The sequence below is a fragment of the Schistocerca americana genome, chromosome 3, assembly GCF_021461395.2.
Source record: "Schistocerca americana isolate TAMUIC-IGC-003095 chromosome 3, iqSchAmer2.1, whole genome shotgun sequence".
Classification (NCBI taxonomy): Eukaryota; Metazoa; Arthropoda; class Insecta; order Orthoptera; family Acrididae; genus Schistocerca; species Schistocerca americana.
In genome coordinates this window covers 324,300,306-324,314,454 of record NC_060121.1, presented here as the reverse complement: position 1 = coordinate 324,314,454, position 14,149 = coordinate 324,300,306, and the positions used below count along the sequence as shown (strand labels likewise).

General features: G+C 42.9%; 1 protein-coding gene across 2 annotated transcripts in view; it reads right to left on the bottom strand.

Moving 5' to 3' along the window:
- LOC124605785 overlaps positions 1-14,149 on the bottom strand; it is a 214,802-nt gene that overhangs the window by 3,560 nt on the left and 197,093 nt on the right. For both annotated transcript variants that reach the window (XM_047137675.1, XM_047137674.1), the window contains exon 3: positions 13,265-13,453. In XM_047137675.1, coding sequence (XP_046993631.1) covers positions 13,265-13,453 — 189 coding nt within the window. The remainder of the gene's footprint in view (positions 1-13,264; positions 13,454-14,149) is intronic.

Here is a 14,149-nt window from a genome sequence, read left to right as displayed (position 1 = left end):
TACTGGGATGACAAACTTTTTTTGTACAGTGAACTTATTTAAACACCATAAATACACACCATACCAACAGACATAGCAAATTGCTACTGAACGTATGAACATTTGACCCAGTGTCCACACTAGGAAAGTGGTTCCAAGGCCAGTGCTTTGATGTTACCACTTACATTCCAAACCATAACCAAGCCCAACTGCTTCATTGGCTTCAATTTGTCATCTGTACACACTAAGAAAATTTTGGCCGATGATGTGGTTTTTCATTTGTTGGCCTTTATTGATCTAATGTGTTCATGTCTTCAAGATTCATCTCCCACTGTCTACCCACATTGTTGAAAACTATTCTGTAGATGAAGAGTTGGATGATAATTTACTTCCACTACTTCACTTCACCACAAAGCTATGACACAGTGCAATTACGAGCAGCAACTAGTAATTTGCTCTTCAATAATTCATGTTTTCTACTCAAGATGGAGATACTGCAGGGTTGTGCAAGTTAAGGTATACATTAACAAAAGACACGGTAATCATAAAAACTGAATTTACACACTATATTAACATAAACTATCACTATACTGCTTAGTGCTTTCCATGGTTATATCATCTAAATTTAAACAAGTAAATTAAAAGGAAAGCTGCAACATGGAAAAAACCTTTTGTCTTTTTAGTTATACTAAATGTCTGATGTTTATATCCTTTTAGCAGCTTAATATTAACTCGATTATATTTGTAATTTTAAAATAGTTACCCACATCTGTAAATACTGAGCTTTGTTTGCAATACATTACAAGTTGTAATGCAGCTTTACAATGATTACTTCTACTTGCCTTGCAGCTACACTGTGATCAAAAGTATCTGGACACCTCCAAAAACATATTTTTTTCATATTTGGTGCATTGTGCTGCCACCTACTGCCAGGTACTCCATATCAGCGGCCTCAGTAGTCATTAGGCATTGTGAAAGAGCAGAATGGGGTGCTCCGCGGAACTCACGGACTTCGAACGTGATCGGGTGATTGGGTGTCACTTGTATCATATGTCTGTATGTGAGATTTCCACACTCCTAAACATCTTTAGGTCCACTGTCTTTGATGTGATAGTGGAGTGGATGTGATAGTGAAGTGGATTTCATGGTCGAGCTGCTGCTCATAAGCCACAAATCACGCCAGTAAATGCCAAGCGACACCTTGCTTGGTGTAAGGAGCATAAACATTGGACAATTGAACAGTGTGAAAACATTGTGTGGAGTGACAAATCACGGTACACATGTGGAGATCCGATGGCAGGTTGTGGGTATGGCGAATGCCCGGTGAACATCATCTGCCAGCATGTGTAGTGACAACAGTAAAATGCGGAGGTGGTGGTGTTATGGTGTGGTCATGTTTTTCATGTAGGGGGCTTGCACCTCTTGCTGTTTTGCATGGCACAATCGCAGCACAGACCTACATTAATGTTTTAAGCACCTTCTTGGTTCCCACTGTTGGAGAACAGTTCGGGGATGGTGATTGCATCTTTTCACATGATTGAGCACCTATTCGTGATGCATGGCCTATGGCAGATTGGTTACATGACAATAACATCCCTGTAATATACTCGCCTGCACAGATTCCTGACCTGAATCCTATTGAACAACTTAAGGATGTTTAGGAACGCCAACTTTGTGCTGCGCCTCACCGACCGACATCGATACTTCTCCTCAGTGCAGCACTCTGTGAAGAATGGGCTGCCATTCCCCAAGAAACCTTACAGCACCTGATTGAACGTATGCCTGCGAGAGTGGAAGCTGTTATCAAGGCTAAGGGTGGGCCAACCCCATATTGAATTCCAGCATTACTGATGGAGGTTCGCCACAAACTTGTAAGTCATTTTAGGTCAGGTGTCCAGATACTTTTGATCACATAATGTAACTGAACTAAACATTGTCCGAAGAGGCCTTGAAGGCCCAACAGTACCAACCAACCTCTGTGTTCCTCAGCCCACAGCACGCCGCTGTCCTGGCCGTTGTCAGTTTTCACAACCGAAGCCACTACTTCCCAATCAAGTAGCTCCTCTGTGGGCGTCACAAGTGCTGAGTGCACCCCGCTTGGCGACAGTACTTGGCAAACCAGATAGTTACCCATCCAAATACTAGCCAAGCCCAACAGAGCTTAATTTCAGTGATCTTATGGGAATCGGTGTAATCACTGTGGCAAGGCAGTTGGCACCATGTAGCTGACAGAACTTTTAAATCCTTAAATCTAATTATTCAGGTAATTTGAAGCAACAGTTTTTTTTTCACATACCATGGACTAGCTTCTGATATTAGACTTAACTGTAATATTCATTATCTCCTAGTGTGGAAATTCCTATATGTGACAAACACCCACAAGTTGACATCCTGCTGGTGCTTTCGGAATAGGATATCACTGATACAAGCCATTGATGACATGGCTGTCCTCAGAATTACAGGGCCTATGCAATGGAATGAGCAGTTTAATGCACGCAGAATGTGGACTACAGATAAATGAAAGAAATTCAAAAACAAGAAGTAATAGCAGGAATGAGATTTCTGATGAACTTAACATTAAAACTGACCACTTAGTAACAAAGTGAAGGAATTGTACTATCTTGGAAGCAAAATAATGCTGATGGCTAAAGCAAGGAGGTTATAAGAAGTCGACTATCACAGGTGAAGAGAGTGTTCTTCATGAAAAGAAGTCCACCAGTATCAAACATAGGCACTGATTTGAGGATGAAATTTTTGAAAACGTACCTGTGGAGCACAGTACTGTAGTGAAGTGAATCATGGATTGTGAGAAATCTTGAAATGAAGAGTATCAAAGTGTTTGTGATGTGATGATATAGAAGGATGCAGAGATTACATGGACTTATATGATAAAAAAGAGGAAGTCCTCCATGGGACTGGTGAGGTAATGAATATGTGGAAAAGACATATGAGATGAAGCGATAGGATAAGGCCTGTGTTATGACAGCCTTGTTTCTACAGGGAACTGTTGAGAGTACGAACTGCGGGGGAAGACTGATTGGGATATATCCAACAAATAATTGAGGCTGCTGTGTCTAAGTGATACAATAGGTTGAACAGGTTGGCACAGGGAAAGAGTTCATAACGGACTCCATCAAACCAATTAGGTGACTACTGACCAAAACGAAAAAAAGAGCCCTTTCTTTCCTTCAAGTTTTGTGCTGATTTATCCTGATTATTGTAGGAAGACGAACAGTTAATGTGGATTCAGAACCATTGGGCAGTTCGGCATTTTATATATATGAATATGCTGAACATATGTATCACCAGCAACAAATTCGACACAGTTCTTGTGTTCATACATACAGCTGTCAAACCATAGCAAGTTGTGTAAGGCAAGATAGAAAGGATAGGAACCTCCACTAAAGAAAATGTAACAGAAAGGATGTGTTCCCAAATGTAAGCAGAAACTGCTGGAAGAAAGAACAAGCCTCTCATAGCTATAATTTGCAGACCAGTATTCACAATCATAGTTCTTAATGAAAGACTGATAATCATAAGAGCACATTTTGATTTTATATTACACTGACGAAAAAAAAAAAAAAAATCGCAACACCAAGGAGTTATAAGTTGGTAGGTGTGTTTCTACTTCTGGAAGATTATGTCTATCCAAATTTTGTTCCAGTCACAGAGTGCCACAATGAGGAAGCAAATCAAGTTTGCTTTAAATACACAGTGTAATGGCTGTGAGCACTAGTTACCTTACAGATTGGACAATTTGATTTGATGTTGGTCAAGAATGAGTTTCAACAATGCCGTGTAATAGTGCAATGAGAAGCTGGATGCTCCTTTTGTGGTACTGCAGAAAACCTCAGCAGGAACATAGTCATTGTACATGATTGATGACAGCTGTGGTAATGATAATGAACGGTCTCAAGATGACTGGGCTCCAGATGGCCTAGAGGGAAGATAATTGTGTTCAGTGCATGGCTCTGGTGCAGCATACTCCATCTGCAGCAGCAATCTGAGCAGCAGCTGGCACCACTGTGACACAATGATCTGTTACAAATCAGTTACTTCAAGGACAGCTCCAAGACAGATGCTCTGTTGTGTACATTCCAATGAGTCCAAACTATCGACATTTGCAAATTCGGTGGTGTCAAACAAGAGCTCACTGGAGGGTAGGGTGGAGGTCTGTTGCATTTTATGATAAAAGCTGGGTCTGCCTCAGTGCCAGTGATGGCAGCATGTTGATTAGAAAGAGGCCAGTTGAGAGCCTGCAACCAACATGTATGTGTGCTAGACACACTAGACCTACATCAGGAATTATGGTATGAGAAGCAATTTCATATGGTTATCCCATGCATCCTGACTTCAAATACATACATCAGTTCTGTGATTCGACTTATTTGGTGCCTTTCATGTACAGCATTCCAGGTGGTGTTTGCCAACAAGGTAACGCTCGCCCACATTCTGCTGTTGTAACCCAACATGAACTACAGATTGTCAACATTGTTGCCTTGGCTTTCTCGATCACAAAATCTGTCTCTAATCAGGAACATATTGGAAATGATTGGTCAGCGTATCCAGCATCATCCGTAACCAGCAATAATTGTTCCTGTATCGACCAATCAAGTGCAACAGAAATGGAAGAAATGGAACTCCACCCCACAGACTAACATACAGCATACTTGCATTCAATATTCTTGTGGTTACACCAGTTATTAATGTACCAGCATTTCACATTTGTAATACCTTATCTCATTTTTACATTAACCTGAGATCTTGCAACATTAATCACTTAAATATGTTCCCTACACAAATGTATTTCCAAAATTTTATTACCTACATCAATTATTGTTTGGTGTTGTGATTCTTTTTGTCAGTGTATTTAATTTATGACATTATCAAAGGTGACAACTTCATGCTGTTATAGTTCATAAATTAATTGTGTGACACATGCTCTTCTCAATTTTTCAGACGTGTACTTTTCAGAGGCTACATTTTTCTGAATTTCAATTTCTTTGACATTATGCTAAAGCAATTATTCACCAATGTAAACAAATCATTCCTGCCTCTTTAGCCGTGGTCACTAATGCAAGCAAGTCTGGTAGTGGTTGACTTGGAGGTCCTGTCAGTGCAAACTTTTCACTATCAGTGTTTGTCTGGCAAAGGGATTAGAGGTGTCAGTGTAAAATTCTTAATCATAAGTCTTTACACCAGTGTTCTAGATTACTACACTGTACAAGAATTTATCACAGGTCATCCACATGACACAGGTGCACATTTGCCACTTCATAACAGGTTGGAGGAAGGTAAGGAACAACGACGTCTGTTAAGACCTTGCCTAGAACAGTGATGCAGGATTCCTCCATCTGCTTTCCTGTGCTCCTTCTCTGAGTATGGGACTGCTCGAACTTTGTGAAACAAATTATTATTACAATAAAATAATTGAAACATTTTATTGTAGTAAAAGCATTTGTTACTGTTATCATATTATAGCACTTTATGTATATCACATTTAGAATTAAACTTGTAGTGGGGGTGATGCAAGCTACATGATCTGCTCAAAATTATCCAGACACATGTTAGTGGACATTAATATGGCTTGTATCCACCCTAAGCCTTTATGATGACTTGAACTCTGCTGGGGACACTTTTAATGAGGTATATAAGTGTCTGTGGAGAAATGGCGGCCCATTCTTCCTCAAGAGCTGAAATCAGAGAAGGTAGTGATGTTAGACACTGGGTTCTGGAATGAAGTTGATGTAAATCATCCCAAACATGTTCCAGTGGGCTGACCAGCCTATTTCAGTTATGTTATAGTCCACAAACCATTGCCTCACAGATGCTGGTTAATTACAAGGTGCACTGTCCTACTGATATGATCAGTTATTGTCCCCAAACTGTTCCTCTACTATCCTCAGTATACAGTGGTGTTCATATTCTTCCACACTTGGCATTTTCTTAAGAGCAAGAAGGGGACCACAACCAAACCATGAAAAAGACCCTCATACTGTAACACCACCTCTTTGACACTTCACCATTGGCACTGCAAGTGATGGCAAGTTATGTTGAATTGCCACAGGGTATAGCATGATTCATCACTCCCAATCACTCATTTCCAATCATACACTCTCCAGTGATGCGTCTCTTCACACCAACTTGAGCTTTTTTGGCACTGCCTACAGAAATGTGTAGCTTATGTGGAGCTGCTCAACCCTTGTGCTCCATTCCTTTTAAATCGCTACAGACAGTTATGGTGCTAGCTGGACTGCTGGCAGCACTTTGGAACTCATGATTGACTCCTTCCGCTCCTTTCATGTGATTTCTTACAACAAACTTCAACAATGCTTGACGATCCACATGTGCCAATACATGAGATCTGATTGGTCTTGACTGAGCTGTGGTTGTTCCTTCGCATCTCCATTTGACAGTTCCATCACAAAAAATGGACTTGGGCAGTGTCAGAAGAGTTGAAATGTCCTTGGTACATTTTTTTCTCTGGTGATGTCCAGTGACTAGTCCATATTTGGTGTCACTGATCTCTTCCGAGTGACCTGTCCTGCTGTTACTAATTCTCTACTGACAACACACTACCCCCCACCCCTTTTATATATTTTCAGGTCCATCTCTCTTGATGCCTAGTGGTCGACTCTGCATTACATAGGGGAGATGAGAGAAATTAGGCTCTTTGGAGGTATTCAGGTCCTAAGTTATGCACCGTCTTTCAATTTCCATCGAAATGGTTACCAGCAGAAATATATTGCTACCGGAGCACAAAAAGGCAAATACGCTCCTCTTTTAATAAAGACTCTAACTGAAAAGTGGGGTACAAGCTACCTCATTCTATCTTCCTCAGCACCTTTAAAATTTTTTGCAAATATATTGGCATGCAAACATGTTTGTGCTCTTTTTAACTTGCAACTCACCTCTCATTCTCACAAGCTGCCCCAACTGTAACTCACTCACAACTATCAGTCCATTGTTGTAAGTCTCTTGTTCCTCTCCACTCCAAATTGCCCATTCTCACTTACTCATTCAGCCCAACTCATTGTCGTTGTCTCCTTGTGTCTCTCTGTCACTGTATCCTGTCTCACAGTGACAGTCGCCTTCATTCCGTCCCACTACTAATGCCTCCTCTCACTGTCTCTCTCTCCTTCTCTCTTACTGCTACACTCTCGTTCATTCCTTCCCATTGCTGCTGTCTCTTCTCACTGTCACTATCTCTCTCTTCCTCGTTGTCAGTCACTATCTCTCTCTTCCTTGTTGTCATTGTCACAGACTCTGTCTCTCATTATCACTGTCTCTCACCTACTTCCCCTTTCCACTTATCTTTATTTCTCTCCTGCTGGGACTTCTCCTTCACTCTTTTCCTAGCACTGCTCTCTCACTGTCTGCTATGTTGCAGTGTCACTGTGTTCCTCTCTCTCTTTCACATGGCCATTGTCTCCCTCGCTCATTCTATACCACAACCACTACCTACTAATACCTTTCAGTATTTATTACTTCTCTGTCTCTTTCCCACTGCCACTGCCTGCTTCTCTCACAGCAAAAAAAAAGTGCGAATATGTTCGCATGCCAATGTTTCTTTTTAATTTTTTAAAGGTGCTGAGGAAGGTAGAATGAGGCTGCTGGTAACCCAGTCGGTCTTTTAATATTCGCCTTTTCTGTTTTCTGATAGCAGCTTTTTTCCGCTGGTATCATTCTTTTCCCTGTCATCCCAGTTACTGATATGTCAATCATATGAAAATAAATTGATGAGTCAGTAAAATTTTGAAAGTTTACTTACTTGAAATTGAAATAACGCGAAACTAATTTTAGACCTCATGTCGAATTTTACATGCACAAAAATTTTGCATGTGCTTCAGAACCCTTCTGATAACAACGGAGACACTTTACAGCATATTTCTCCATGCTATGTCACTTTATAAACTACTTTTTCGCCTCACAACGTAATGTAAAGTGCGTATTTTACGTGCGGAAGTACGTTAAATTTGAACGTCTGTTACTTAGAAACGGATAATGATATCTAGAAAATTTTCAAGGTTATTCGGAACAGGAATCTTAGGGACACAATTATATCGTAAAAATTACAGCAATTTGCTGTGCACATTTATCTTGGAATTCTGGGCTGAGTTTTGGTCCGCTGATGACAGAGAAAATATAATAAAAAAACCGTTTTGTAGGTTTTCCGAGAAACCGCCCATGAACTAATAGCGCCTCCATAAGTCTCATCAAGTCCACCGTAGACTACATCAAATGTAAAAAGAACCAACCGATATGCTCCATTTGCCTAAGCAGGAGGAAGTGTGCAATATTCATACTTTGACCCTGTACTGTAGGACAGAGACACGAAGACCATCCGTCTGTTGAGTATACAATTAGTTCATAACCCAAGGGCTATCCAAAAAACTTTGCCCTATCTTTTTACCACCAACAGAACCCGAGGCATGAGCACCGGAAGACGCCGTTTTTATACGCGACGTTTTGAGATACCTCATGTCTCAGAAAAGTTACAGGGCAGGTTCTTTTTAGTGTGCAGTACCAAAAAGGAACAAATGTTATTTTTGTGTTCCCTTTTTATGTGTGCGTCCTTGAAATGACCATGGGCATGTTTCCGGGCAATCTCACTAGGTGGCAGGTCTGCGCTTAGCAACACACTGCGTTCTTGGCGCATTAGTTACGGTGACACGATGGATGCTAATTGTGAGCAAGGAGTGAACATTAAGTTCTGTTAAGCTCGAGAAAACTCCAAGTGAAACGTGGACAGTGATTAAGTAAGTATATGCAGGCGAGGCACTTTCAAGAAGTCGTGTTTTCGAGTGGCGGAAAAGGTTTTGTGAAGGCAGGGATTCAGTGCAAGACAATGTCAGAGCTGGTCGCCCATCTGCAGCACATACCGATGCAGATATGGAGCGTGCAAAGCAGTTATTACGAGAAGACTGTTATGCCTCTGTGCGTGCGTTATCAGAAGAACTTAATTTGAATCGTGATGTGTCACATAAGATTTTATGCTAAGATTTAGGGAAACGGAAACTTAATGCAAAACTCATCGCTCAAACACTAACAGATGAAAAGAAAGAGGAAAAAATGAAGAATTTCTGCTGAACTACTGGACAGAGCCAAACGTGATTCCTCGTTTCTGTCAAAGATTGTTGCTGGGCATGATAGCTGGTGGTACGAACATGACCCTCACACGAATCATTAAATTGCTGAATGGAGGAGTCCTGGATCGCTAGCCTCCAAAAAGTCAAATAACAACCTTCAAGAACAAAGACAACGTTGATTGCATTTTTTGATAGTAGAGGATTGGTTCACCATGGGTATGTTTCTCGAGATCAAATAGTTACCGAAACTCTTTACAGTAAAGCCTTGAAATGTTTGCGATAAGCAATTCGTCATCACTGTCCTGATTGGTGGCATTCTCAAGACTAGTTCTTACTGCTAGATATAGACCCCAGACTGCTTTATCTGTTACCGAGTATCTGGCTAGACATTCTATTATTGCCATCCCACATCCCACACCTGTGAGTGAAAAGACGACTGAAAGGAAAGGTTTATAAGAATGTCACAGACATCCAGTGGGTTGTGACACATGACCTTACAAGAATTACAGCTGAAAATTTCCCTGCTTGCGTCCAGGAACTCCAGAAACGCTGGCTGGCAGCATGTATACATTGATCAGCCAGAACATTATCACCATAGATCTGTTATTGATATAAACTCGTCCAGGCGACAGCAGCGTCACCTGGCAAGGAATGGCTGTTAGTCAATTTATTTACACGTCGAGTTCTGTAGGACCAAACTGAGGAGCAAATCATGGAACGTGTCAGTACATGAAATTACAACATAAAAGTAATAACAGATAAAAATAAAATGTTTATGAACCCGAAAAAAGTCAAACCATAAGTTTAAGTAAACGCAATCAACAATACAACACGAATAAGCTTAATTTCTGAAGGAACTCCTCGACAGAATAGAAGGAGTGATCCATGAGGTAACACTTCAACTTCGATTTGAAGGCGCGTGGATTATTGCTAAGATTTTTGAGTTCTGGTGGTAGCTTATTGAAAATGGATGCAGCAGTATACAGCACACCTTTCTGTACAGGAGCTAAGGAAGTCCGATCCAAATACAGGTTTGATTTCTGCCGAGTATTAACTGAGTGAAAGCTGCTTATTCTTGGGAATAAGCTAATATCGTTAACAAGAAATGACAGTAAGGAATATACATATTGAGAGACCAATGTCAAAATATCCAGACTCGTGAACAGGGGTCGACAAGAGGTACGTGAACTTAACACTACTTATTGCCCGAACAACCCGTTTCTGAGCCAAAAATATCCGTTTAGAATGGGAACAGTTACCCCAAAATATAATACCATACGTCATAAGCGAATGAAAATATGCAAAGTAGACTAATTTTCGTGTCGAACGATCACTCACTTCAGATACCGTTCGAATAGTGAAAATGGCCGCATTAAGTCATTGAACAAGGTCCTGAACGTGGGCTTTTCACGACAGTTTATTATCTATCTGAACACCTAGAAATATGAACTATTCAGTTTCACTAATCATGTGTCCATTCTATGATCAGGTTTTGTTGAATTGTGTGTTAGAAACTGTAAAACTGAGTCTTACTGTAATTTAGCGTTAGTTTATTTTCTACAAGCCATGAACTTTTGTCGTGAACTGCACTATTTGAAACTGAGCCAATGTTGGACACAACATCCTTTACTACCAAACTAGAGTCACCAGCAAACAGAAATATTTTAGAGTTACCCGTAATAATAGGGGGAGTATCATTTATATAAATAAGGAACAGGGTTGGCCCCAACATTGATCCGTGGGGTACGTCCCACTTGACAGTACCCCACATTTCGGAAACTGCACAACTTGTCAGGAGTTCGAGGAATGCTGTGGTGAGCGATTTCAACACGTGGCGAAACCAAGGTGAAACCATGTCCCGACGTTGTGGGGCTGGGTGGCCACTCCTCTTTACAGATGTTGAACGTCGTAGGCTGGGCAGACTTGTAAAACAGGGCAGCTGGCAACCTGTGGCGGAACTAACATCACACCTTAATGCTAGGCAGAGTGTAAGTGTGTCTGAACTCACAGCGCACCAAACACATTTAACGATGGGCCTCCACAGCCGACGACCCATGCATGTGCCAATGTTAATACCACGACATCGGCAGCTATGACAAACTGGCATGCGATGATTGGCACTGGATGTTGACGCTGTGGTAGAGCGTCGCATGGTCTAATGAATCCCGATACCTTCTTCATCATGCTGATGGGAGGGTGCGAATCCGTCGTCTTCCATATGGTTCAAATGGCTCTAAGCACTATACATCTGAGGTCATCAGCTCCTACACTTACAACTACTTAAATCTAACTAACCTTAGGACATCACACACATCCATGCCCGAGATAGGATTCGAACCTATGACTGTAGCAGCAGTGCAGATCCGAACTGAAGCGCCTAGAACCGCTCAGCCACAGCGGCCGGTGTCGTATTCCAGGGCAACAGCTCCTTGACTACTATACTGTGGAATGTAGACAAGCTGGTGGTGGCTCCATTATGGTCTGCGAAACGTTCATGTCGCCACCCATGGCTCCAGTGGAGCTTGTGCAAAGCACCATGATGACCAAGGAGTATCGTACACCAGTTGCAGACGACGAACAGCCCTTCACGATCATTATGTTTCCTTATAGTTGTGGCATTTTTCAACCAGATAATGCGGCATGTCACAAGGCTAGGAGTGTGACGGAGCTGTTTGAGGAACGCAGTGCCGAGTCCCAATTGATGTGCTGGCCTCCACCAACCCACCAGATCTGAACCTGATTGAACAGCAGAACAAACACTGGTAGCAGTTACTTCTGTAAAATATCTGGGAGTATGCGTGCGGAACGATTTGAAGTGGAATGATCATATAAAATTAACTGTTGGTAAGGCGGGTACCAGGTTGAGATTCATTGGGAGAGTCCTTAGAAAATGTAGTCCATCAACAAAGAAGGTGCCTTACAAAACACTCGGTCGACCTATGCTTGAGTATTGCTCATCAGTGTGGGATCCGTACCAGATCGGGTTGACGGAGGAGATAGAGAAGATCCAAAGAAGAGCGGCGCGTTTCGTCACAGGGTTATCTGGTAAGCGCGATAGCGTTACGGAGATGTTTAGCAAACTCAAGTGGCAGACTCTGCATGAGAGGCGCTCTGCATCGCGGTGTAGCTTGCTGTCCAGGTTTCGAGAGGGTGCGTTTCTGGATGAGGTATCGAATATATTGCCTGCCCCGACTTATACCTCCTGAGGCGATCACGAATGTAAAATTAGAGAGATTCAAGCGCCAGCGGAGGCTTTCCGGCAGTCGTTCTTCCCGCGAACCATACGCGACTGGAACAGGAAAGGGAGGTAGTGACAGTGGCACGTAAAGTGCCCTCCGCCACACACCGTTGGGTGGCTTGCGGAGTATAAATGTAGATGTAGACGCAGCGGTAGAGCGTTGCATGGTCTGATGAATCCCGATACCTTCTAGATCATGGTGATGGGAGGGCGCGAATCCGTCGTCTTTCAGCGGAACAGTTCCTTGACACCTATACTGTGGGATGTAGACAAGCTGGTGGCGACTCCATTCTGGTCGGGGAAACGTTCATGCGGCCAACCATGGCTCCGGTGGAGCATGTGCAAGGCACCATGACGACCAAGGAGTATCATTCACTGGTTGCAGACCACGTACACCCCTTCATGATGATTATGTTTCCCGACAGCTGTGGCATTTTTCAACAAGATAATGCGGCATGTCACAAGGCCAGGAGTGTGACGGAGCTGATCGAGGAACTCAGTGCCGAGTTCCAATCGATGTGCTGGCCCCCACCAACTCACCAGATCTGAACCTGATTGAACAGGTCTGGGATGTGATTGAAAGTGGCACCAGAGCTCATTGTCCCACTCCGCAGAATTTACGAGAATTAGACGACTTGTGTGTGCAGATGTGGTGCCGGTTCCCTCCAGTGACCTACCAAGACCTCATTGCTTCCTTGCCACGACGCGTTATCCGTGCCAAGGGTGGATGTACCGGCTATTGGATTGGTGGTCATAACCTTCTGGCTGATTAGTGTAGATAGCCAAGGGGACTACTTCGATAGGAGCTAAGATCATTACTTGGCAAGTACAATTTTCAATTTTTTTTAAATACCTGCCCTGGAAGTTTTCTGACAAAGGGAGTATGCATGCGGCGGCATGCGTATTGATTCTTGTTAGCCATGATGCCGAGCGCTGGGAGTGTAGGATCGATACTCACTGGCGACGGAGTTCCAGAGGTAGAGTCCCGGCACGGCGGTGATGGGCCCCGGCGGCGTGGCCGCCGTGTTGACGACGGCGAAGAGGGCGGCGAGCGCAGCGAACAGCAAGCCGCAACCCACCGACGCCACCGTGGCCAGCCACAGGCCCCACGTCAGCAGCTGCCGCGGCGGACGCATCTCCGACACGACTGTGGGCAGAGTGGAGACGTTCTGGTAAGCTACCCGTGTAATGGCTGCACGCAGCGCTGCCGCAAACAACACTTATTCAACATAGTCTACATCTACATCACTACTCTGCAATTCACATTTAAGTGCTTGGCAGAGGGTTCATCGAACCACAATCATACTATCTCTCTTACCATTCCACTCCCGAACAGCGCGCGGGAAAAACGAACACCTAAACCTTTATGTTTCAGCTCTGATTTCTCTTATTTTATTTTGATGATCATTCCTACCTATGTAGGTTAGGCTCAACAAAATATTTTCGCATTCGGAAGAGAAAGTTGGTGACTGAAATTTCGTAAATAGATCTCGCCGCGACGAAAAACGTCTTTGCTGTAATGACTTCCATCCCAACTCGCGTACCATATCTGCCACACTCTCTCCCCTATTACGTGATAATACAAAACGAGCTGCCCTTTTTTGCACCCTTTCGATGTCCTCCGTCAGTCCCACCTCGTAAGGATCCCACACCGCGCAGCAATATTCTAACAGAGGACGAACGAGTGTAGTGTGAGCTGTCTCTTTAGTGGACTTGTTGCATCTTCTAAGTGTCCTGCCAATGAAACGCAACCTTTGGCTCGCCTTCCCCACAATATTATCTATGTGGTCTTTCCAACTGAGGTTGTTCGTAATTTTAACACCCAGGTACATAGTTTAATTGA